The sequence below is a fragment of the Natator depressus genome, chromosome 6, assembly GCF_965152275.1.
Source record: "Natator depressus isolate rNatDep1 chromosome 6, rNatDep2.hap1, whole genome shotgun sequence".
NCBI lineage: Eukaryota > Metazoa > Chordata > Testudines > Cheloniidae > Natator > Natator depressus.
The window spans coordinates 88,172,157-88,198,485 of NC_134239.1; the positions used below are offsets into that span (position 1 = coordinate 88,172,157).

Here is a 26,329-nt window from a genome sequence, read left to right on the forward strand (position 1 = left end):
GAAGAAATCACAGCCAGTGTTTCCCCCTATCTGTGATGGGGGGGGGGGGTCGTAAATATAAAGGAAAGGGTAACCACCTTTCTGTATACAGTGCTATAAAATCCCTCCTGGCCAGAGGCAAAACTCTTTCACCTGTAAAGGGTCAAGAAGCTAAGGTAACCCCACTGGCACCTGACCCAAAATGGCCAACGAGGGAACAAGATTCTTTCAAATCTGGAGGGGGGGAAGGGTTTGGTCTGTCTGTGTGATGCTTTTGCCAGGAACAGATCAGGAATGCAAGCCTTACAACTTCTGTAAAGTTAGTAAATAATCTAGCTAAAAAATGCGTTAGATTTTCTTTTGTTTAATGGCTTGTAAAATAAGCTGTGCTGTTTTTGTGTCTTTTTGTAACTTAAGGTTTTGCCTAGAGGGATCCTCTATGTTTTGAATCTGATTACCCTGTAAGGTATTTACCACCCTGATTTTACAAAGGTGATTCTTTTACCTTTTCTTTAGTTAAAATTCTTCTTTTAAGAACCTGGTTAATTTTTCATAGTTCTTAAGATCCAGGGGTTTAGGTGTGTGTTCACCTGTACCAATTGGTAAGAATTATTATCAAGCCTTCCCCAGGAGAGTGTGTGTAGGGCTTGGGGGGGGATATTTTGGGGGAAAACGTCTCCAAGTGGGCTCTTTTCCTGTTCTTTATTTAAAACGCTTGGTGGTGGCAGCATACTGTTCAAGGACAAGGCAAAGCTTGTACCTTGGGGAAGTTTTTAACCTAAACTGGTAAGAATAAGCTTAGGGGGTCTTTCATGCAGGTCCCCACATCTTTACCTTAGAGTTCAGAGTGGGGAAGGAACCTTAACAACATCTTCCTGCAATCTTCATCATAGAGCAATCTAGTAACTGAAATGCATGTATTTCTGTTAAAGTTATTTAATCAACTGAATGTGTATTGTAGTGGATATTTAATCATAGAATGATAGAATATCAGGGTTGGAAGGGACCTCAGGAAGTCATCTAGTCCAACCCCCTGCTCAAAGCAGGACCAATCACCAATTTTTTTTTTGGCCCCCATCCCTAAATGGCCCCCTCAAGGATTGAACTCACAACCCTGGGTTTAGCAGGCCAATGCTTAAACCACTGAGCTATCCCTCCCCCAATGTCTTAGTACATACCAAGATACTAATATTGTGTTAAACTATTTTTATTAAGTTAATATTTACTTTACATAATGCAGGAATTTTGCTGCATGCTACTATAATTTATAAGGTATACAGGTGAAGCTAAATGAATCAAGACATGTTTAGTGTACACAGGGTTTTTTTAAAAGGGCAGATACACCGATCTGAACATGTTCTACATCTTCTGTATCATCACCTGAAATTTACCTGCAAAGAAAAGCAGAATCGAGTTACAAAATATCAGTATTATCTGCAAATCCTTCCAACGGCAGCAACTTCTCATACTTGCTTTGTTCAAAAGAGCTAGAAGGAGACAGTGCAGTCCTCTTCTTCACCAGTAAAACAAATCTAGCCATTCTACTACATTTGTTAAACCCAGTTAAAAGTATTTTTACAAGTTTGTCTGTGTTCAAAGGTGCATCCATTTCATTTTAAATCTGTTAAAAACAAAAACAATTTAAACTAGTGCAAAGCCCTGTGGGAACACACTTAAAGCCCATTATGTCACCACCCCTTCTAGTGCTTTCATGTAAATATTGAAGAGGAGTGGAGACTGGGTAGTTTGTCAGTAACTACATATACCATGTTCATTTTGCAGGCGATAATCCAAGTTGTACTAAAACGGGTTCTCAAACTGGGGGTTGGGACCTCTCAGGGGGTCACAAGGCTATTACACGGGGCGGTCGCAAGCGGTCAGCCTCCACCCCAAACCCCGCTTTGCCTCCAGCATTTATAATGGTGTTAAATATATAAAAACTTGTTTTTAATTTATAAGGGGGGGGTCACACTCAGAGACTTGCTATGTGAGGGGGTCACCAGTAAAGAAGTTTGAGAACCACTAAAAAAGTTAAATCGCATTGGCACCTGGAATTCTACAAAATTAGTAGTCATTTTCTAGAGGTAGAAGATATTCAAACAGCAATTCTCAACCTCATTTGGTTGGAATCTTCCCCTTCTTTCCCCTACTGCCACATCCTGGCTTGATTGCTGCTTCTCATTTTCCCCAGTCTTTCTTTTCTATGTATTTTTCTTGGTTTTGCTTTTCATTTTATAATTATGTTTTTTCTTTGTGCTAGCCTTCTCTGCTCTTTCAATAGAACAACCTTCAATAATACTCAAAATAAGCCATTTCCTGACATCCACACTTAGTACAGCTTTAAATTCTAGTCCTACACTGAACACTTGAACAGTGATGAAGTAGATAAAGAAACCTATTAAATGATCTTACAACAGTTGTCTAATCTGAGATGTACTCACATGCAGGCATTGCTGAAACTTCAGCTGTCACAATACTCTTTATTCCCAGATTTGATAAGCCACCTCTGATTAGTCCACAAGTGAATGCCAGATACTAAACATAAAATTACATTTTATTTTATGTCAGCATCATTGAAAATGAAGTTTACAATAAAAGTATACTAGCATTGTATCACAATCTAACTACAAATGCATAAAAACAGCCTATGTGGTAGTTCTGGTTTTGTTTCAACATTTGAGCACATGCTAACATTTTGCAAGACATTTGGCCAGAGGGTATATAAACTTCATACCAGAATACCTAGGGAGTGATTTTAAACTCGAGACACCTGCTGGCAAATCAGAGCTTAGCTTATCCTGAGAAAATGGGTAAATGTTATGAACTTAAAGATATCTCCAAATATTTTTACAGAAAAATGTATAAAATAGAAAACAGTATCTCAAGCAGACTAGACAGAAAGAGGCTAATCTCCCAAGACTCTATCCAGTATTATAAAGATCCATAGTCATGGCTTAGGTTAAGAGATCAAAAGCTATCATCTAAGAGCTATTCATAGTATATTATAATTGAATAGAGCATACTATTTCTGACATCCACTCTGACCAAAACCATTTCAGAGCAGCAGAGTCTCTGCTGAGGCACTGATGTAACTTATCTAACCTATTATGTTAGATACAGTATTTAAATTAATACAACTAAGAGCTATTTATAAAAATCTGATGGAAGATATTTCTTATAAAAATGTAATATCTTTGAAAGCTTGTTTTGAGCATCACTTTAGTATAATCTCACCATCTCTTGGGAATTAGGAGAAAAGGAATGGAAGAGAAAGACAGGAAGGTTCCTGATAATACATGCTTTCTACTAAAGGAAAAGAAAAAAGTTTTGAGAGGCTAATGGTCACTCCCATTTCAGTATTCCCCATAGAGCAAGGTGTGTTGTTTGTTGATGTTCCACTCACAGGCAGAGCAGAAGAGACCCCTGTGCAGACCTAGCTCTGTCAGACAAGCCACTCAAACTTGACACAGCTAAACTTCAAAATGACCATGATTATTTCCTGACCCACCAGTCACATTCACTGTACCTAAATATAGTAGAAAACATTACTGATATCTAGTCTAACACTTAACACTTACAAAGAAAATACTTCAAACGCATTTTTGTACCTTTTCTATCCACACAACTCCAGTCATAAGAATTTGTACAATTGAATCAAGATAATACAGATCTAAAACTGCTAATTTTCTAGGCTACAGCTGAAGCATACCTTAGGTGCATATTCTAAATACTGTTTTCCTGTAGACATCTGAGTCAAGAGACGAAATTTGTTGTCCTGAAGTACATAGATACCCTATAGGAAAAGAAATTTTTCCTTTAGCAGGATATTTAGCAACATATTGTAATCAAGGTTTTTGGAGAGAATCAGTTCATCTTTTTGTAAGAGATATTTACAAATACAGAGAAATTTTTTCAGATTGAAACAGAAAACTGGATCTACACTATATATAAAGAATAAAGAGCAGAAAGTTTAAACTGAATTGTTTCTTTAAGTTTTATAAAATAAAATTTAAAAACGAACCATAGAAAAGATACTTCAAATTGCAAGTTTATACAAAACCACAATATTACATTAATACATATTATCAATTTGCTGATAAGAAGTGTATAACGTTTTCTTAAGATACTTTCTTTGTATTTAGAATCCTGTAATGTACCCAGGTTCGCAAAGCATATTCATTGTTGTGGTATCTGCATACCTAACTTAGTTTTGGCACAAATCTTTCAAGGGTTAAAGTTGTGAAGCTGGGATTTGCCTGATGACTTACATGTAATTGGGAGAAGTCTTTCCAGTGCTGTAGAATAATTTTAACAGCAGCTCTGATGTATTAAATTTTGTTTGTTGTTAATATTTTAATATTTGTTCAATACTTAAGAAACTGTAAATTTTTTCTCCACTACTTTCCCCCAAAATAATTTAAGAATAAAAAGTCATTGGAGAGGATATGGACATGAGTTAGTCCCTGATATGAACAGCATAAAAGAGGATTCTAATAATTCATCTCTGCACATATTAAAAAGGTGCCCACATAACTTTATGTAACAGAAAGTATAAAAAAGAGCACAGGCTGATCTAAGCATGCAATGAAAATGTCTCCAAGTTTAATTTCTGGCTGTAAGAGGTAAGGATGATTCTGTCAATTTATAACCTAACATTACTTGAAATGAATTTAAAGGTATATATAAAACTGACATTGTTTAAGGCTCTGCTATTACAGATCTCAAATATTTTTGGAATATAATAACTATTAGAACAAAGAACAAATTATTAAATTTGAGTATACAGTTTCTAATCTGCAAGCATTCCTTGTTAAATTGTATTGGTGATAAAATACCCACTGGAAGTTAAATACTTTACAGAGTTTACCTTTTGCAGCCATTTCTTCCTCATACAAGTCTCCCATCCCTAATTTTATCATGAGAATTGTGCCATATCATGGATTATTGGAAAGAAAAAACAGAGATTTGAGGCTCTAACAATGAAAGCAGCTGTTTACATGATTCTGCTATAGCTCTGAGAACTGGCTAGCTCCACAGAGGAAGGGACATGGATACAGAGCCATATCAGTGGGATGCCAATTTGCAGTGAAATTTTGTCAACTGTTTCATACAAAATGTGTTTAGCCGGGTGGAAATATTTCAAATGGCAACATTCAAAAGCATACAATAATGACTTCAAAGTAAAAATGGTTCAAGGAACTCATTCTAGAGAAATATTATGCAGGCAGTTTGAGATAGCATGTCTGACAATTGCTTTCTATTAAATGATTATTCAGGTAGGTAAAAATGTGTTGTACAACAACAAAACTCAATCACAATTGCCATCTCCATTTTTGGACTGTGTACTTGCATTGGGTCTGTTGGTGCAGCAGTACTACAAAGAATGTTTAGGGGACTGCAGGCATTTAGGCTCAGATCCTCAAAGGTATTTAAGCAGCTATTGATTTTAATGAAAGTTAGAAGCCTCAATTCCTTTGATGATCTGGGCATTTAGTCTTTTAAAATAGCAAAAGACTATAACATCACTCTAAGCTTTTATTACAGCCAAGTCTACATTATAACACCACTCCAATATTTATTATAGTCAAGTCTGCATTGAAAGTAGTATCTAAAACATTTCTTTTTAACTAAGGACAGCTACTTTTTAAACTAAGACCATATAAAGAAAAAGGTTATCCCTGATGGAAAATGTGTATGATTAATTTCAGACCAAGACAAACTAAAGCAATATTATTATTCCTTCAAAATAATAAAATGTTTATAACAAGCTTCACAAATTAACTCTTATGCTGCAGTATCAATACCTGATGATTGGTCCTTAAATTATCAATTTGCTTTTTGAATACAGTAGTCCAAAAATCTTTGCAGATGAACTTCATAATATCTAACTCATCCTTGAATCTGGCAGTGTCTTTGGTAAACCTAAGAAGAGAACAGAAATGGTTAAGTTGATTTTGTTCAAGTAAACGCAGGTGTTCAGTGACTTTCTCAATTGACCACATGTCAAGTAAATGACCAAAAAAAGCTATATGCAACATTGGTTGAGATTTAAGTATATAACACAGTCAGAAAATTCAAATATTAGACTCCCTTGACCACTGTCACTCATGTACGCATACTATTGTGTGTTGCTTTTATGTTATCTTAATACCTATGCATGATGTGGCAAAATTATGGTGGGACCAATATCTTTGAATTCACTAACTTTAATCCGGGGAAAGAATGGCTGACAGGGATGCAGGAAGGATTCAAAGCACTGAGTATTAAGGTAGAGCAGACAAGCAAAGTTAATGTTTGCACGTGATGCTTCAGATGTATGCACCAGCAACTGTGTTAAAATAATTGTCAGAAGACAACATACTGCTCACACATGGTATACTACTGGATGTTTACTATTATTTTCAAAACAAAAATTCCATCAAATATGGCAAAAGAACTAGTCCCTAGAGACAAACACATACCCTTTCACTTGCCGCACCTTCCTAAAAAGAGTGATTCTGGGGGCACTTATTTTTAATAATTGTTTTTCCATCCCTCTATATAGTTTACCTCCAGCTGCCCCTCACTAGCATTATTTGTTCATATACATACATATACACACACACACTATATATACATACATATACATATATACACACATACACACACACACACACACATATATATACACACACACCTATACATTTAGGAAAGGGGATTTAAAAAAAAAAAAACAAAAAAAACAAACCATCAACGAAACCCAAAAAGTGAGGAAACTAAAATCTTTAGATTCAGCATGGAGTTCACTTGAGTAAACTATAAGTGAATCACATTCCTAAAGGAAAAAAAAAAAAACAGGAAGACAAGAAAAATAATACAGTATGGTTAAATGGCAAGGTTCAGGAGGGTCAAAGAGGCATCCTTAAGAAATGGGAAATTTGACCCTACTGCAACCAAGAGCAAGGAGCATAACCTGTGGCAGATAAAATGTATGATGTAAATTAGGAGGGCTAAAAGGGATTTTGAAAAACAAATACCAGAAAAAACAAGAAATTAATGAAATATATCAAAAGTGGTAAGCCTGTCAGAGAAGCAATAAGTCTGGTGGGCTATAAGGGAGTAAGGTCTTGTCTACACTACACAGTTTTGTCAGCAAAAGGCAGCTTTTGTTGACAAAAATAGTGGAGGTATACACACTAAAATGTTCCTCCTGCCGACAAAACTCTCCTGCTTTGCTGACAAAATAAAACCACCTCAATGAGAGGTGTAGAGCTTTTTGCGGCAAAGTTAGATCGAAAAAGCATCAGTGTAGATGTCACCGTAACTGTCCTCCAAGAAGTATCCCACAATGGCCACCATGACCGCTCTGCTCACTGTTTTGAACTCTGCTGCCCTGCATCCAGCTACACAGGTATGCACGCCTCCCCTTTAAAACCCCAGGAAGTTTTGAAACTGCTCAGCTAGAGAACTCCCATAGCTACTGCCCAGCTGAACATGCTGGTTTCTGGCAGCAAACGCACTCCTGCCTGGACTACAGGGAAGGAGGTGGATCTCCTTGGTCTGTGGGGAGAGGAGGCTGTGGGAGAATTCAGTGGGAATCACTGAATCAAAACATTAATGCGGAATCCTGCTCTCCCTGGCACTAGGACCACAGCAGCAGGCAGGCAGGGCGGGCTGCTGCTACTGGGGGTGTGGGGGAAGAGACTTGTGCTGTACTGAGCCAGGGAGTGAGATGGGGGGCTGATGTCAGGGTGTCCCCTTCCCCTTCTTAGTGTACTGGTCTCTGCTGAGCTGGGGGTATAAGGGGACACCAGCTATCTGTGCACCACCAGCTTCTGCCTCAGGATTGGATGCTTCCGGCTGCTATCTGAACTTAAGGAGACAGCATGCCAACACTCACTCTCCCCCAACACACACTCGGTCTCTCTCTCACATGCACACACCCCCAACACATACTCTGTCTCTCTCTCATACACACACTCCCTGCCACACACACATATACACTTCTGTGGGTTTGTGTTAGTGTTTAGCAATATCAGTTTGGTCATATTACCGAGTGCTACTTTAAAAAGTGATTTAAAATGTGTTACTTTTCGGGCACACACTGCAATCATTAGATGGTTCATAGAAAGGTGCAAACAAACAATGCCAGGCTCAGCACACTACAGCAACACACATTACTGTGGATCAGTGTTAATATGCTCCTTCAAGGCATCCCCCAGCCAAATAGCCCCCCATTGGGCTCCTCCCAATAGCCTTGTGTTCGGAACACACAGCACAATACTGAACAGCAGTGCAGGAGCCATGCTTTCTGACAGAGATGACTAGGTTGCACGTTACCAGGAAAGTTGAAAAGCGGTTAGCAATCTAGTAGGATGCCCACTAAACAATGGGATTGAGAAACTTTCATCATGTGATGCTGTATTTGTCCCCATGAGGCATTGCAAACCCTTCCCAAAGCACCCTGCAGCCAGCTGCACAGTGGAATAGCTACCCACAGTGCCCTGCTCTCTGTATCGATGCAGATGCAAAAGCTGCTATTGTGGATGCACTCAACTGACACAAAGAGTGTAGTGTGGACATGCCACAGCAGTTTAACTACAGCAATGGCTGTATGTCAGCGTAACTTGCGTCGACAAAACTCTGTGGTGTAGACAAAGCCTAAAAGGCACAATTCATGAGGAAAAGGACATTAGAGTAACTATGTAATGTGTTTGCCTCAGTCTTTACCATATACTTATCTCCACCGCATCCTATCTTCAGGTAATAAATATGAACCATAAGAGAATGAGGTGTCGAAAGAGAAGGTGCTAGAACAAGTGACAATTAAAGAACTATAAATCACCTGTACTAGATTGCATTCATCCAAGAATTATGGATGATTTTAAGTTGAAGTAGATGGACTGCTAACAAAAGTATTCAATCATCCATTAAAGTCAGCTACTCTAACCAAAGGTCTGAAGGTACCAAAGGCCTGAAGATACTGTACCAAAGGTCTGAAGGTGAGCTGACATTGTCTCTCTCTTTAAAAAAGCACTAGAAGTGATGCTATAAAGTACAGTCTTGTAAACCTTACTTCAATACCAAAAATTCATGGAGGGCTCCAGTCCACACAGTATATCTGGGGAAAGAGTTACGGGGGGGGGGGGGGGGAGAGACAGCAAAGTGAGACATGGGGGGAGGCGGCTAGGCTATAGGATGACTTTTTAAAATCTCACCATTCTTACCTTTCAATTAATCCTTGTCCTACTCTAAACCCCATATTTTCCAGTTTAGTGATGCATCGTCCGTTTTCCTAGAAGATACAAAAGTTAAATATTCATATTCTGTTAAAGCCAGTTTTGTAGCACGGGTGTATAGGGAAAATAAGAACACATCCATCCCAAATGACTTCAAGCTATAGACTACGATATGCTATTTCAGCTCGTGCTCCTCCCCTGCAAACACATGCTAATAGTAAGATCTGGCCAGCCGGCTCTCCTGAAAGATTTTACAAAAGAATCAGATATTTTGAGTTCAGGAAATAAACTTGTTAATGTTTTTCTTTCTCTGGCTTCGGCTAGGACAGCGCCAGGCTGGGCTTTGCCCCACGGTACTCCCGGCACCCAGAGGCCCTGGTAGGGCGGGCTTTGCTCCGGGCACAGGCATCGTGCCAAGCAGGGGCGTAGGGACCAGCTGGATAAGGAACCCCCGGGAGACCGCCCGCAGGCCAAGGCGTGCGAGTGCCCGTGAATAGCGGTCTCCGCCCCGCCGGCAGTCCCCGCCTCACCCCCTCGCCGTGCTCCGCGGCCCGGTACAGCCCAGACACCATCTCGTTGTGCAGCAGCAGGAACAGCGTCTCGTCCGCCATCTCCGGCCTGGTCATGCCGGGGGCTGGAGGACAGGGCCCGGCCTCGCGCTGTCTCCCCGGCTCCTTCCTTCCCAGACCGGGCCCCGGCCGCTCCGGGAAGCAGCGCGGCCTCACTGCCAAGGCAACGGGCGGCTTCCGGGCAGGGGCGGGGCTTCTCGCTGTCAGACTCCAAGGGCCCCGCCCCCCGGGAGAAAAGCGTAAGGGGGTGGGCGGAGCGCGCTGCGCAATGCGGCGCAAAGGAGGGGGAGGTGAGGCCTGGGGTTGCAAAGTTAGAATGAGGGGATGTAGTCCCAGGAGGAAGAGGATGCTGGGTGTGAAACTTGTGGACTACTTTAATGTCAGATATTCTAAAATATTGAGGTCCCTTTTCTCCCTATAGCCTAGGTATAATGGCTCCCCTTTACACCCATGCCCAGCCCGTGGTCTCACTCATGTTTTAAACGGGCATACGAGTAGCTTTACCGGCTCTGAAAGCTGTTATAGACATTCTGCCGATATCGTTTGGTCAATGGCATTTTAACTTTTTTTTTTAAGCTAATGCCAGTAACAGAGTTCTCTTTGTGGCAGATACTCATTATAAAGGGGACAAATCGCAGTCTACAGGAGAAAAATCTTGGCAGCTCTAGGGTGTGCGTGAGTTGGGGAAGGATACAAGCTGGATGTAAATTTATAATGGCACCCCCTACCTCTGCAGATACAGCTGGGATTAAACTAAGGATGATGTTAGAGATGCAGCAGAAACTTACTTTTCCGATGAAGTGGGCTGTAGCCCACGAAAGCTTGTGCTCTAATAAATGTTAGTCTCTAAAGTGCCACAAGTCCTCCTGTTCTTTTTACTTTTCTTTCTTCACATTTATCTTATCACCTCACCCTCACTATTTTAGTCATAGAATTTAAGGCCAGACCAGATCATCTAGGCCAGGCCATCAACACCACCCAGCACCAACACAGTGACCCATCTTTCATTCATGGCCCCTTGCTTGTTGACTTCAGATGGGAAATTGGCCCATTTCGTTCACCTAAACTTCGCACACCACCACAAAGCCAAATCCATCAAGTCCCTACGGGATACGGAGCAAGAGAGATTTTCATTTCATGCTAATTCTGTGAGCATGCCGCAGAGCTGGATGCAGTAAAAGAACCTAAACAGCGGGAACCTAGATTAGCAAATAAGGAATTTTACAGCCAGATCAGAGACACTTGGCTACCCGGCTCACTGCGCGCTACAAAACCCTGGGCAATGAGCAGGAGGCTTGAGCAGGGAGCCCTCTGCACGGCCTGCAGAACTGTGCCGGGGACGACCTGCTCCCTGCCAATCACGCTGCAACTGACGGGCGAGGGGCCGTGGCGGTGCAGGGTGGCGGGCGCACACCGGAGCAGGGCAGGCTGTGAAGTGGCGGCGCTCTGAAGGCTGCGCTGGGAAGGACAGGACAACAGCGCCAAGCAGGCGGCTCGCCTTGCCCCGCGAGACTAGCAGCCCGGCCGGCTCTCGGCTCCTCCGCAGCCAGTTCGCCCCATGGGCGAGGAGCTCACGACGGGGTGGCTCCAAGAGAAAGAAGCAAACAGCGCGCGCGCTGAATGGCTACACGCCAGGCGGGCGATCGCTCTTCTTTTCTTGTTTCCAAATAAAATGCCTTCTTATTGGTTCACTTATAACAAAGTAGGAGCTGATTGGCTACTGCCCAGACCTGTTAGTTCTGCCTCTTGCCTTTGAGGCGCCACGGTGGGAAAGTTGGGATAAGTTCGGAGTGGGTGGAGATGGGCAGTATTACTCCGCTTCTGATTGGTTGACCTGAAGGAAGGAGACTGTGCTGGTTGGCTTCGAGCGGTGTCATTTTGTCCGTCCGTTTGGTGATTCGCAGATATGGTAGGCAAACGCTACTGGTGATGGGCTGTGGGGGTGTCACTCCGTCATGGGGCTCTTTAATTGGCAGATGAGTCGGGCGATTCTTGGCGGTGGGAGGTGTCGTTCTTCGTCGGGGTTTGGTGATTGGCGGGCGCGGATGGTCGGTGGTTGGCTATTGGTCTCACTCTGGCTTTGAGCTCTGTGATTGGCGGGTTACAGAGCGGGATGAGTTGCCTGTAGGCGGAGCGTCTCTCCCCGTTACCCAGCGGTGCTTTGCGCTAGGCCCCTAGCTAGGCCGCGCTGCTGGCGGGATGGCGGTGGCGGTGCGCGCGCTGCAGGAGCAGCTGGAGAAGGCCAAGGAGAGCCTCAAGCACGTGGATGAGAATATCCGCAAACTCACGGGCCGGGACCCCAACGATGTGAGGTGAGGTGAGGCGAGGCTGCGGGCGGGGGCGGCGGCTGGGCCGGGCCCTAGCGGTCAGCGCGAGCTTTGCCGGCTCCTTTTCTGGGGGAGCGATGGGGCCGCGCATGTCCGACCCTGGCAGCAAACCGCGCCGACTGTTCGCGCGTTTGGGGGCTCCCCAGGCTACAGCCCGACGCCCCTTCTTGCTTCGGGCACCAGGTTCCGACCCGTGAGCGCGGGAGACCCCCCACCCCCACCCCTGGAGCGCCCTGGCCTGCGCTGCGGCTTCCCTCTAGCGTGCATACGGGGGCTCCCCGCCGCTTTCCTTGCTGCTCCTGTGGGCTTGCTGGGCAGGGCGTTGGATCGACTCTCACCACCTCGGGATTGCAGGGACCCGGTGGGTGTGATTTGTCCTCAGGGTCGGTAACGTGTCTAAGGGACACACAAAAGTCCCTTATTTTTTCATGAATGTAGGTGAGCGCTGCTGCTGCTGCTGCTGCTTTTTATTATTCTTATTCTTAATGATATTGAGAGGAGGGGTAGGGTGCGAAAACAGCCCCCCTTTTTTATTTTAAATACAATGCTGGCGACCCCAAGTGGCAATCACGTCCCTGTGCACCTCCCCAAGGTTTGTGCTGTTGCTCCCCCCGGGCAAGGTTTTTCCAAGCAAGGCTCTGTCACAGTCCATGTCTGGTGTGTGAGGCCGTGCAGGCGGCCAGAGAGAGCATGTGTTTGCTTACCTTGGTCAAGTTTTAACACCTAGTACATTTCTTCCAGGCCCACTCAAGGTAGATTATTGACCATCACAGGCCCTGGTGGAGGTAGAGGGCGTGGTAGCATATTGCTAAGGTAAGAAACTTCAGAATTAGATAAAATAAAAGTTACTACATGTTTATGTACGTGCTAGCTTTAGCTGTGACTACATGAGACGCTTGCTTATTTTGTGGCCAACTGTCTGCCCTGGCTAAATGATACTTTCCCATAGTGGAATATCAGGTGTTGGAGAGTCAGAATTACAGGGTTATTGTGTACTTAATGCCACTAATATAGGGCATTTACTTTGTGTTTGGAGAGTGCTATATAATTTGGCTGTTACCAAAATATAGTGAATTATTATGCTTGTTATTTTCTGCGAGGTAGGCAAGCATTAACCACACAGACAGGAGGTTTGACTTACATAGGGTCGCAATTGAATCAGTGACAGACATGCATTGGGAACTCCGGAGCTCCAGCTTCCAGGTCTCTGCTCAGACTACTACTTCCTGTCTTAAGTCTTGTATTTTTTTTAGGCGTGGATTCTCGGATAGTGGAGGACCCCCAGCCAAACAGAGGGATCTTGAAGGGGCAACCAGTAGGTAGGTACAAAGGTCGACATAAAAACTTTACTCGGGTAAAAGGTCATTATGATTTAGCAAATTTAAATTCTCAGAACTGGTAATTGTTAGTTTGGTGGCTTTACAATTACCTGTTTAAAGATTAACCATTCCAAATTTAAGACACTGTTGTCACTAATGTTTTTGGAAGATCACTGTTGCACCAGTAAGGGTATGATTCCTTGTCTGTGTATTAACATGTCCGTCTCACCTTTGATGAAATCTTGTCTCATTTTCCTAACTATAAAATGCAATACAATGGACTATAAGGTTAGTATTTGCTTTCCATTTTAAGCCTCTGGTTCCACTACAGGTATGTTCTATAATTGTGAGGGAGTGCAATCAGATGTAGAATTTGAGTGGTAACTTATATACGCATCCTTTAATGGTTCTGAAGTAATATATGGGTGTAAACTGCCTCCCCCTCCCCCCAGCTCAATGGGGTGTTAACACTGAAATCTAAAATGCTTAATTGTCAACATTAACTGCTGAACATACTAACTGAATGTTTTTGCTAATATTTTTCTCATTGAATACAGTGGTAGAAGTTTGACAGTGCAGGCAGTTTGAGTATCTGTTTGCTGGGGCAGAGAACTACGGCTTCTTTTACACATCAAAATTGTAATGGTTTAACCCGGGGTGGCCAGCCTGAGAAGGAGCCAGAATTTACCAATGTACATTGCCAAAGAGCTACAGTAATACATCAGCTCCCAGCGCCTCCCACCCGCTGGCAGCCCCGCCAATCAGCCCCTCCCTCCCCGCACCTCCCAATCAGCTGTTTTGTGGCGTGCAGGAGGCTCAGGGGTGGTGGGGAGGAGTGAGGGCACGGAAGGGCTCAGAGGAGGGCACGGGAAGGGGTGGAGTGGGGACAGGGCCTGTGGCAGAGCCAGGGGTTGATCAGTGAGCACCCTCTAGTACATAAAAAAGTTGGCGCCTGTAGCTCCAGCCCCGGAGTCGGTGCCTATACAAGGGGCCGCATGTTAACTTCTCAAGAGCTGCATGTGGCTCCGGAGCCACAGGTTGGCACCCCTGCTTTAACCAAATTGATTTTAAACTGATTAAGTTAAACCAAGTCAAGCCTATATGTAGACAAATCATAAGGTCACAGACCTGTTACTATGTCTTTGAGTGGCCTTTACGTGTACCATTCTTGATTGCAACTCTGACAGTGAAACTTCATAGCAGTTGGAGTGCTCTTGTGCTGCCTGCTGCTCCTCCCCTCATTGACTTTCATTTTGACCAGTCACTTATTCTACTAGTGTTCTTTTCCACATCTCATGCACACTTGGGAGAATCAAAACTCCACACAGTTGATAAAAGAGCACTGACATTTTATTTAAATCGGGGGTTTCAAACTCAAATGACCACAAGGGCCACCTGAGGACTAGTACATTTGCCGGAGGGCCACACCACTGACCAGTGCCCTGCCCCTGCCTCACTCCATCCCTTCTGTGAGGCCCCGCCCCTGCCCCACCTCTTCCCACCCCTTCCATGCCCCCATTCCAACCCCTTCCCCAAAATCCCCATCCCAACTCTGCCCCTCCCTGCCCCCAGGGGGTACAGGAGGGGTGCGGCGGGGGATCAGGGCAGGGGGTTGGGGTGCGGCAAGGGGTCAGGGTGCAGCAGGGGTCTCAGGGCAGGGGGTTGGGGCGCAGGGTGCGGCAGGGGTCAGGGTGGAGGAGGGATGTGGGTCCGGTCCGGTGCGCACCAGGGGCAGGACAGGGCAGGCTCCCTGCCTGCCTGCCCTGCCCCCACACTGCTCTGGGAAGCGGCCAAGACCTGGGGCGGGGGCACAGGGGTCTGTGTGTTGCCCTGGCCGCTCCTCCAGGTACCTCCACCAAAGCTCCTATTGGCCGCGGTTCCCAGCCCCTGTGGGGCCGCCCCCCTCAGGTTGCAGCTGCTTCCCAGAGCAGCACGGGGGCAGGGCATGGCAGGCAGGCAGGGAGCCTTCCCTGCCCCCGGTGCGCGCCGGGCCGGAGCCACTCTAGGTAAACGCTGTGGGGAGCTGGCGGGCCGCAGAAAATAACCCCATGGGCCGCATGCATGTTTAAGACCCCGGATTTAAATCACCTAATCTGTCCATAGCCTTGAAAGTGAATAGTAAAGGTCAGGTTATTTTAAATGCTTGCCTAAATGGGTTAGGCCAGGGATCTCAAACTCGAATCACCAGGCGTGCCACATGAGAACTAATACATTGGCCCAAGGGCCACATCACTGACAGGCCCCACCCCTGCCCTGCCTCTTCCCGCCTCTTCCCACCCCTTCCCTGCTCCCATTCCAACCCCTTCTTCAAAGTCCCCACCCCAACTCCGCCCCCTCCCTGCTCCTATTCCAATCCCTTCCCCAAATCTCCGCCTCCCCCCTTCCTGGTAAGCGCTAAGTGCCTGGAGGTAGGCAGAGGAGCGGGGGATGCGGTGTGGGAGGGCGGGGAGCTTGGTGGGCCGCACAAAATAACTCGGGGAAGGAGCTTGGTGGGCTGCAGGAAATAACCCCGCGGGCCACGTATTTGAGACCCCTGGGTTAGGCTCTGTATTAGAGAACTACAAACTACTTTCTGTCCCTCTTCCTGCAACATTAAAAGACACATTTAACTAGGCTAAGGCAGCCTCTTTGACTGTGTGCTTGTTGAAAACTGCAGAGCTGGAACTTGGAGCTCTGTACACACATTCTCTAAACATTACTCCCTTGATTCAGCATCTGGGTGTGCTGCACAGTTCAGCAGAGCTGTACTTCAGTCAGTGTTTAAGTGTCCCACTTTCCTCATTTCACTGTACCACTCATCAGACTGTCCCAAGAGTGGGCGTGTATAGATGCCACTCATAGAAGAAATAGAGGTTACTTGCCTGTCACTGGAGTTCTTCAAGATGGACTCTACACATTCACACTCCCTACCCATTGTCTGTGAAGTCTTTATTGCAGTCACAGACCTGAGAAGGCGGTGAAAGGAACTGAGCTGGCCAGAACGCCACACCCACTTTTATAGCTTTACCCTCAGAACATTCAGGAACAGTGAAGGAGGGGATATTAGGACACTTGGGTGACACTGCAATGAACCATTCAACCACTGGAACTGCACCATAGTGCAACCCAAGAGAGTGAATGTGTAGAGTCCATTTCAAAGAACTTCAGTTATAGGTGAGCATGTCCTCTATTTTTTTCTTTGTAGGTCACCTTTAATAACGTAAGGAACACAGCAGTGATTTTATTTCTTAGTCAGTTCAGTAGACTTTCTTGCCCCAGAATTTAGTATGTATCACTGCCAAATTCAGTGTGTGTGAGTATGTTTGAGGAGCTTGCTGCTGACTTCATGGCTCTTGATAAGGACTTTCTCCTCTTGAAATCTTTTCTACGTGATCATACAGTGCAGATATTGGGTAGAACTTGTCACACTGCAACATTCTCTAGCAACAATTTTACCTAGGTTTGACTTTATAGAAGGCTTAAAGAAACCGGGTTGTGAAGGAGACATCTTAAATAAACACAACCAATACACAGAAATAGAATCTCATAAAATTTTGTTTTGCTTTGCCCAAGTTTATTCTTGTGTAACTGATTCTCTTTAATCAGAAACACTTTGTTTGGCTGCAGTTCAGCAATAAGGTCTCATCAGTTGGTTTTGTTTGTGCAATTTTAAAGGAGTTCCGTAGTTGTGTTCATTATGTACTCTTTTAGAAAAACAAGATCTGCATTTGTTTCAAAAGCATCTTAAAAAATCGCATATATGGATGCAGTCTGTCTTGAAGTATGAAGAGTTCATACTTTAGGTTGGCCTTGTGATACAGAAATACCAGGAGATAAAAATTGGGAATAGCTCTGTTGTTAATTTGTAGGCTTGTTGTTCTTTATTAAGACCTGGATTCAGCAAAGCACTTACACATGTACTTACCAGTAAGTGCTTTTCTGAATTGGTGCCATATTTCTCTCAAAAGTAGTTAGAAATTACTTCGTTTTAAAGCATTTTGCTGCTTGATCATCAATCATTTTCACTAAAAAAAATCATATTGCGGTACTGTACTAGTCTGCTTCTTCTAAGACCACCTTTTAGGGTTTTAACTTTGGAGAATAATTGTTCTGGGTTAAAATCTGTTATAAAGTTAACACTTAATTCTGCAAAAAATGCTTACACTGAAATATTGATCACATTATCTGGAATATTGCAGTGTTTCAGAGATTAATTTATTGTGAGGATTTCATCCATTTGAGATAACTTAAGGAACGTTTTTTTTTCTCCTGAAATTTCAAAACCATTTACAAATTCTGAAGCCTTTGAACTCCACCCTGAAGTGCAGTATGTAAATACTTACTAAACTTAAGCACAGAGAGGTTATAAACTGGAAATAAAACCGAGGATAGTAATGTATTGGGTGTACAATAAATACCTAAACAGGCAGTCCTGTCTTTTACTTTACTAGATACTGTTTAAAGCAATTTAAGGTACTGTTTGTAAACTGTAATACTTGTGTTCTCTGACACTGGAGTCCCATATGCAAAACTGTAGCCTGAGCACTATTTATTGGATATCTTCTAAACTTCTGGACGATGAGAATTTATTGGAAATCTTGATGCACTTGGCTGCAGCAGTCTTGAAAAGTGCCGTTTCTATTGGGATGTAAACTTTCCTTTATTCTTGTTTCAATCTCAAATAATGATGTTTGACTCTTGTATTTTCTCCTCAGGCTGGGTGGGGAACGTCGGACAAGGAGAGAATCACGCCATGAAAGCGACGCAGAGGACGAAGATGTTAAAAAGGTAACAGTTGAGAGAGTGGGCATTTGGCACACAAGTGCGTAGATGGAACACAAACTAATTGTTTTGTTGTTCTTGTAGCCGGCGTTGCAATCTTCTGTTGTTGCTACCTCCAAAGAGCGAACACGTCGAGACCTAATTCAGGATCAAACTATGGATGAGAAGGGAAAACAAAGGTACAAATCTATTTTCCTTATGCTTATGTGGCACCTTCACATGTTCTGTCTCCTAACATTGAACATGGTATGATTTTTAAAATTTTTCATATGGTTCCTGAAGGCAATACTTATACATGACAGGTGACTTTGAAGGGCTACCTTGAAAGTAAACGTAGCCTAGGTACACTTCTTAAAATGGATTACATGATAGAGAATGCTTTGTCCTCAGTTCTCACATGCCTCTCCCCTCCCTACAAAGACTTCAGGACTCTGCTCCTGTTCTCTTCTTTCTTCCTGCCTGGCTTTTGCTGCTCAGGGTGAGCCCTGTGGCTCCATGCTAAGAGGAGTAATTGCTTCTGGTACCCTATCTCCTCACCCAAAAAGAGTGAGGGGGAGAAATTTTCTGTTGGGAGAGGCAGTATCCCTTAAAGGGGAGGGGCATAGTTCCTAAAAGTAAGGGACAAGGGGGAAAATCCTAAAGGCAGGGAAAAGAGGTATTGGGTAGGGAAGAAGAATATTCAGAAAAAGGCAGTAATGGGAGGCATGGAAGAGTGAGTTTATGGATAGGGGAAGGAAGTAAATGTATTTACTTTAAACAAGCCTTATAATTGTCAAGTACATTCTGCAGTTGGACAAGATCACAACTAGGCTGTTGTCAGTGAACTTTTATTCCCAGCCTCTAGAGTCAAGTGAGAGAGAGTGTCAGCCCCTACCACTGAATGTGTGACACTCCATTGTATAAGGTTTTGCGCAAACACATAGTGATAGGTGGTCCTTTCCCCGGCTGATAGAAATAGGATGGCTGGGGAAATGGAGGCACAGAGAAGTGAAATGACTTTCCTAAGTTCACACAATAGTCCAATGACAGAACCCAGACTCTTCCAGTCCATTGATCCCCCTACTAGACTAAACAGTCAGTTCAGCTTTCGTCTTTCTGCTAGTCCCTGCACTTGGAACAGTCTTTTGCTTTTAATTTTTTTGTGCCCTTTTCTAAATCCTTCCTTAAAATCCACTCTTTCCATGTATGTATTTTACAATGAATTCTTCAGTAGTTATTTTTCCACACTGTTACCTGAACTGTTAGCGTGAGGTCTTCTGGACATAGATCATGTCTTAGCCTATTTGGTAAAGCAAAGTGTACACTTACGTCAAAGTATACATTATTAATAATGTTCTACACTGTTGGCACAGTCCATACCTCTTTCTTGTGGCCTTGGAATGTTAGTGACCCTATAGAAATAGGTGTCACGAATGTACAATAATTTCCCTCAGTGTGCATGCAAGCAAAAACCTTCTGTTTTAAACTGAGACTCAAAAAGTGTTTTATCTTTTATTCAGGAATCGACGTATATTTGGCTTGTTGATGGGCACTCTTCAGAAATTTAAACAAGAATCCACAGTTGCTACTGAGAGGGTAATCTTAATATTATATGCTATAATCTGACACAACTAAAGCAAGTGAGGCAAAATTAGGCAGTTACTACTTCAGTGCATGGAGTGAAAAATTCCCATGATGCATGCATTGCTTATAATGAGACATCCTGACCCCAGGGGCCCAAGAGTTTTTAAGAAGCTTTTAAAGCTGCTTTGAACTGAAAAGCTATAAAAACTAGGTAGGGACTTCTTTCTTTTAGGATTTCAAAGTGCTGCGAAACTCTGAGCTTTGTCCCCAGTTGTCATGACACAAGTGATAAATAGTATATGCTCATAGGAAATTTTAAGAAAGCATCATGTTCTAAAACATGCAGAGCAGGAAAAGGGTAACATTTTTCTCTTGGTATTGAGTACTTGGAGTAATTTCAAAGTGAATGGCACTTGTAGCCAACTAAAAGGCTGTCTGTGATATCTAACCCATCAAACAAGTGGTCTATTACTGTTAATACAAAATGAAACAGTTGTTAAAGATAATCATTGACTTAAGATGCAGTGATTCTATTTCTGTGTTCTGATTTTGTAAACCATAGGCAACTGTGCCAAAAGTGCATAAGAATGTAATTGTGCTGTGCCACTTATGTGCACAATTCAATGATTTTTCTATAACATGTATTGTAAACCTTCCCATTTTCAGTAAATAGATGTGAGTCTCCTGTGGTATTGATAAAGCCATTGTTAGTAGAGCTGTAACTTATTACTAGATAAGCATTTAAACTAGAAAAGCATTTTTGGTGGTTGGTCAGCCTGATCCCAAATGGATGATAGGATTTTTTTTTTTTTAAAGAATAATTGCTTAGGTAAAATTAACTATTTAACAATTATTGATAAGTTGCAGTTCTGAATTCTTTCCTGTTGAGACAACTGTTTGGTCTTAAACCGAGGTCAGAATTTTTCTACAGGTTGCTAGCTAGCTTCTGAATTCTATCTTAACTTGTGTTTAAAGGAAGAATATATATATTTCACTTCATAGTGTAACTGCATGTAACATTTATGTAACTCTTTATACTTACAAAACTGATCAAGACTACCTTTTCAACACTAGAAGACAATGCTAAGACAATACCTTATTTACCTTCAGCAAAAGAGACGTCAAGAAATTGAACAAAAGCTTGAAGTGCAGGCAGAGGAGGAGAGAAAGCAGGTTGAAAATGAGAGGCGAGAATTGTTTGAAGAAAGGCGTGCTAAACAGACAGAACTGCGTCTATTGGAACAAAAGGTTGAACTTGCTCAACTGGTGAGTATTCTCACTTTTACTCTCAGTACTTCTTTTATGTAAAGTATACTCTTGTGTATCTTACATTTTTTTCCTTTGTTTCTCAGCAAGAAGAATGGAATGAACATAATGCCAAAATAATTAAATATATAAGAACCAGGACAAGGCCCCACCTCTTCTATATACCTGGCAGGATGTGTCCCGCTACGCAAAAGCTAATAGATGATTCACAAAAAAAAATGAATGGTAGGTGGTATATGGAGGAAAAGGAGTGTGAGCGTACTCCCCTCCCTCAAGCAAGATATGTATTTTCTTTAACTTTTTGAATTTCAATATCTTAATTCCTTTACCAGAACAAATTTTACATTTCTAAACAGTGGTTGATGGAGAAGTGGGGTGAGATTGTTTGTTTGTCACTTAACGCCTTTTTTTTAAAGAAGTCATTATCTAGTGCAAAATTAATTGAGAAGTGGTGTATGCATATAGTCTTTTAAAGGTGTGTGTGTTGTATTCTTTGCTTCATGTTATCGCCCGTAGCCGTGTCTCACCTGTAAATGCTAATGAGGCAAGAAGGTAAGGAGGCACATTCCATGGAGCGAGCATGTGTGAAAATGTAAGTGTTACCAAGGAGTCAGCAACTTGTGTGTTCTGAGGAACAGAACAAATTAGTTCTTCTGTGATAACTTAAACAATTTTTTAAAGTATTGATCTTAAAAATATATATATGTGTGTGTGTGTGTGCACCCTTTTCCTCAGAATAACTATCTAAGTTTTCTTTCAGGAAACAATGTAGAATAGATCAGTATGTGTGATACTGAGCATCTTACGGGTTTTTTGAAAGGGGATAATTCAGTTGAGAATTTATCAATTGTAGTATTTTCCTTGAATCTTCTTAAACATGAGATCTCGCTCCCTCAAAGCCTTTTTTCTATATTGGGATTATATCATTCTGACTGACCTTCCTAGCTGAAAGGAATGCTGTCAAGTTACGTTCTCGTTTAAAACTAGTTCACGTGTACAAATACCTTATTAATAAAAATGAGTTTTTTAAACAAGTAATTTACTTTTTGCCATTTAGGCTCTTACTACTTTCATTTCATCCAGTTTAGACAATGGAACCTAGTCAGTGCCAATAGTATGAGTACTGAAGTGAAAATGCTCTGGTGTTAGTCTAGTAAACCAGTCCAAACTTGACCAGACCCAACTACAAGCATTAGGGTTGAGTTGAAAACAGCCTGACACTCCTGGGCTTAGGTCAGGTCAGGTAGTCTCTGATCGCCTCCTCTTGCTCATTGGGTTGGCACGACAGCAGTTGCATGCCCCTTTCCTGCTGGCTGCCTTCACCTCGCTGCACTGTGCAGTGAGGAGGCCAGCAGGAGCTGGCCCCCAAGGATGGGTGTCAGCACTGAGCACAGGTTCAGGACAGCAACCCAGGGAGAAGCAGACACCCTTCATTTGTGGGGCACTAGGTTGAGGTGGCATGAGGGGTCAGTGGTAATTAACCCGGGTGGCTCCACGGAGGAAACAAAGTAAAGAAAATGGAGTCCAGGTCAGTGGCTAGACCCTTGCAATCTGACCGGAATAGAAGTGGTTTTTATCTTGTTTGAAAACAACCCAACATGTTCAGGTTGACTTTGGATTGGCTATGGTCTAGTTTGGTTTGGATCAGGCTTTAAAATTAGGCCCAAGGAAACCTATATTCTGATGTTTAGTTTTTAAAGTTATTAATGTTTAAATCAGTCAAAATTCTTCATTGGAATTCTAGAAATGTTGAACATCTGTTGATCAATTTTTTTGGATAGCTTTTCATAAAATCTAAAATTTGGGCTTAAATTTACCTACCTCTGTCCCCTTTTACTTTCTTGGTAAACTATTGTCATCTTTTGCATTACACTTGAATGGCATAACACTTTGAAAAGATAACAGGAACATAGCATTTTACAATTCATAAACACATATTTGGGAATAAAGTAAGATTTCAGTCTTAACTTTGACAAGTTATTCTGAAATTTACTCTTTCTTGTTTGCCTCTTGTTCTCCAGCAATATTTGAAAATAGACGCAATGAGTTTGCAGAACAAATTAACAAAATGGAGGCCAGGCCCAGAAGACAGTCTGTAAAGGAAAAAGAACAGCAGGAGGTGCACAATGAAGAAAAGAAAGAAGAGCAGAACAAGGAGCAGGAAGAGGGTAAGGTGGCTCAGCAGGTGGAAGAGATGGAGACAGGTAACCAGAACAATGATGTAGAAATGGAGGAGGCAGGGGAGGAAAAGGTGAAAATAGGGGCAGGTCATAGTGATGCAGAGAGAGAACAGGAGGAGGAGGAGGAGCAGAAACATGAAATTGAGGATAAGGTAGAAGAGAGAGGTGAGGTGAAGGAGAATGACAGGCAGCAGGATAGTCAGCATGAAGAGGTCGTGGTTGTAAGAGAGGAAGGTGAGAGTTCTCAGCCAGTGGATAACGAGCAGGATATGATGGAGATGAATGAGGCTGATAGTGTAGAACCATTAGAAAGTGAAAATAGCAAGGAAGTGGAACCAGAAGCTGAGTGTGAAGCTCAGCCAGCAAAAGAGCTTAACGCTGATTCTCCTGAAAAGGAGACAGCTAACAAACCAGAAATTGAAGCTGAACCTGAAGAGAAACAGGAAAAGGAGCCTGAAGCCCAGCCAGAGCCTGAGGCAGAGATACAGCCCCAGCCAGAGTCTGTGCCACTGCCACAGCCTCCACCATTGTCTCAGTCCATTCAAGATCAAGAGCCTCGGGCAGACCAGGAGGAAATCGCTGCGGTGTCTGTAAAGCTGGGTGAGTTGCAATCTGATCAGATCCAGGCGACGAGCGTAGAAATTAAGAGTAAAGCTAGGAGTAGAAGCAGGGGGAGGACAAGGAACAAGACTAGCAAGAGTCGAAGTCGTAGCAGCAGCACGAGTACTAGTAGTAGTAGCTCAACCAGCAGTAGTAGCGGCAGCAGTTCCAGCAGTGGCAGCAGCAGTAGTCGGAGTAGTTCCAGCAGCAGCAGTAGCACGAGTGGAAGCAGTAGCAGAGACAGCAGCAGCAGTAGCACTAGCAGCAGTGAGAGCAGAAGTCGAAGCAGAGGACGGGGTCATAATAGGGATAGAAAGCACAGGAGGAGCTTGGATAGGAAGCGAAGGGATGCTTCAGGACTAGACAGAAGTCACAAGTCTTCAAAAGGTAGTAGCAGAGACACAAAAGGATCAAAGGATAAAAGTTCAAGGTCTGACAGAAAGAGGTCTGTGTCAGAAAATAGTCGGTCAGGCAAAAGAACTTCACGGAGTGAAAGAGACCGTAAATCAGACAGGAAAGACAAAAGGCGTTAACAGAAGAGACTAAACTTCCTTAGCCTAATCTTTGCAGCAGAAGATTACTTGATGAGTAAAAGGATTCCTTATGAGGAGGAGAAGGCTGCCTTAACAAATGCATGCTGTAAAAAGTCTTTTGGAAAAATGCAGACCGTTTACCAGGCATCTTGTACTTTTTACATAATTTTGTAAAAGGTTACTTATCAAAATTATGTGAAGTTCCAGAAAACTGTAAAAATAAAAGAATTAATCCCCCCCCCCCCCTTTGCATCTTTTTTAAATATCCTGTACTCATTAAGAATCTCTGTATATTTTAATAGGTAAATCTTTAAATTGGTGTGATCACTTCTACTTCTGTATCATACATCTTTTTTGTAGAAATAAATGTGCATTTTAAATAAATGGTTTGAAATGTCCTGTTGACACTTAACTTTCCATCTACGTATTTTAGGAGCTTTTATAACATTGTTGCCTAGAATAATTACCATTCTACCTTCTCTCCTCCATCCCTGGCAAGAATTGGAATTCAAAGTCCCGCTAAAGAGAGCCTCAACTTCCCAAAGCAGGACAGAGAGGGGGAAGTGAACAATCTGTTTTCACTCCTTTACTTTCTTCCCCACCCTAACCAATTCTAGCTTGATTTATTTCCCCATTTTACAAATGTTTCTCCAACCCACATATGAGCAGTAGTTAAATAAAAATGCTAATGTAGACCAAGACAGGAGTCAGAGAGTCTGGAATGCTACTCTGTCCTCTGCAGGTGCTCAGGTTATGTTTACAACTATGTTCTGAAAACAATGTCTGTTTAGTGATGCTCCCTGCTTTGTTGGCCAGTGGTGGAAAAGGCCAAGACCTCTGGTCATTTTTAACTAGGGTCTTATATTTGTTCACCACTGATGAAACTTTGATCCCTGTGTGCCACTATGAATATTATGTTGGAGTTATCTGGGACTAATACCAATGTTTTGTGTTCAAGGATACTTTTTGAATGTATTTGATAGGGAAGTGTGTAAGTTCCAAATAAAGCAGTATGGTGTATCAAGGTGACTTTGTTTTTATAATTTTGTATGAAACAATGACATACCTGTTGGCCTGTTCTGTAAATGTGCAAATAAATGTGGCTTATTAGACTGCTGAATGGATGCTTAAGACTGTTTCTGCTCATACTAATCTGTAAAGGCTAACATTGAGAGAGACAAGGTGAGAGAGGTAATATCTTGTATTAGACCAACTTCTGTTTGGTGAAGAGAACAAGCTTTCTGGCTTCACAGAGCTTCACTTCAGGTCTGGAGAAGGTAACCAGAGTGTCCAAACTAAGTACCAGGTGGGAAAGATGAAGCATAAGGTCTTCACATGGTGTAGGAGACCTCTTAAAATGAAGTGGGCAATTAACACCTCGGCAGTTATAGGAAAATGGAGGGAGCCAGGTGTAATACAGATGGTTGTAATGGACCATAAAATCAGAGTCTCTGTTAAGTTAATGGTTTTTACTGTCCAGTAGAATTATTAATTTAAATTCCCAGGCTTGCCTTTTGAAGGTGTTGTGCAGGTTTCCATGAGTCCTATACAGGCATATCACAATGTGGTATACCTCATCCACTGCATTATATGCCCTAACTACTGTCTCGTTTCACCCACGTAATCACTATGCATCAAAATTGCACTGAAAAATAAGACTCACACCTGTGGGTGAACACTTTTTACAAAGCGTTCACTTCATATCTGACCTCTGTCCTCACCCTCAAAAGAAACCGGTACACCATCTTCAGAAGACAAGCCTGGGAACTCAAATTCATAACTGCAGAACACTAAAAACCATTGACTTAACAGATAGTATGGTTTTATGGCCGTTACAACAATTTATAAAACATTCTGCTACCTACTAGCCCCTCATTCTCCTACCACTGCTGAGGTGTTAATTGGTCACTTCGTTATAAGTGGTTTCTTCCAGCATGTGTGAACCCCTTATGCTTAACAATCTGTTCTACCTTGTGTTTAGCTTGGGCACTCTGGTTACCTTCTCTAGACTTGA

The 26,329-nt window shown here is 42.8% G+C and overlaps 2 protein-coding genes across 2 annotated transcripts; one reads left to right on the top strand and one right to left on the bottom strand.

The window, feature by feature from the left end:
* Positions 1–1,186: 1,186 nt before the first annotated feature.
* Positions 1,187–9,994, bottom strand: TRAPPC6B (trafficking protein particle complex subunit 6B). Its single transcript, XM_074957107.1, has 6 exons — positions 9,728–9,994; positions 9,186–9,253; positions 5,784–5,901; positions 3,689–3,772; positions 2,421–2,514; positions 1,187–1,370 (listed from the first exon to the last, which is right to left on the bottom strand). Exons 1-6 carry the CDS (start codon positions 9,821–9,823, stop codon positions 1,339–1,341), a joined length of 492 nt encoding a protein of 163 aa, XP_074813208.1. The 5' UTR covers positions 9,824–9,994; the 3' UTR covers positions 1,187–1,338.
* A 1,903-nt stretch (positions 9,995–11,897) lies between these two features.
* On the top strand, positions 11,898–24,560 carry PNN (pinin, desmosome associated protein). The gene is made up of 9 exons (XM_074955886.1): positions 11,898–12,078; positions 12,835–12,906; positions 13,347–13,412; positions 18,107–18,179; positions 18,258–18,352; positions 19,673–19,748; positions 20,847–21,002; positions 21,089–21,227; positions 23,024–24,560. Exons 1-9 carry the CDS (start codon positions 11,966–11,968, stop codon positions 24,313–24,315), a joined length of 2,082 nt encoding a protein of 693 aa, XP_074811987.1. The 5' UTR covers positions 11,898–11,965; the 3' UTR covers positions 24,316–24,560.
* The last annotated feature ends 1,769 nt before the right edge of the window (positions 24,561–26,329 follow it).

Bases quoted from the DNA above. Each gene is read 5' to 3' on its own strand.
- TRAPPC6B (XM_074957107.1), bottom strand. From the start codon at position 9,823: ATGACCAGGCCGGAGATGGCGGACGAGACGCTGTTCCTGCTGCTGCAC. The intron at 3,773-5,783 runs GTATTGATACTG...CTTTTCCTATAG, and splicing joins ATTTAAGGACCAATCATCAG to GGTATCTATGTACTTCAGGA. The intron at 1,371-2,420 runs GTGAGTACATCT...TTTTCTTTGCAG, and splicing joins AGTTTCAGCAATGCCTGCAT to GTAAATTTCAGGTGATGATA.
- PNN (XM_074955886.1), top strand. From the start codon at position 11,966: ATGGCGGTGGCGGTGCGCGCGCTGCAGGAGCAGCTGGAGAAGGCCAAG. The intron at 13,413-18,106 runs GTAGGTACAAAG...TTTTCTCCTCAG, and splicing joins CTTGAAGGGGCAACCAGTAG to GCTGGGTGGGGAACGTCGGA. The intron at 21,228-23,023 runs GTAGGTGGTATA...CTTGTTCTCCAG, and splicing joins TTCACAAAAAAAAATGAATG to CAATATTTGAAAATAGACGC.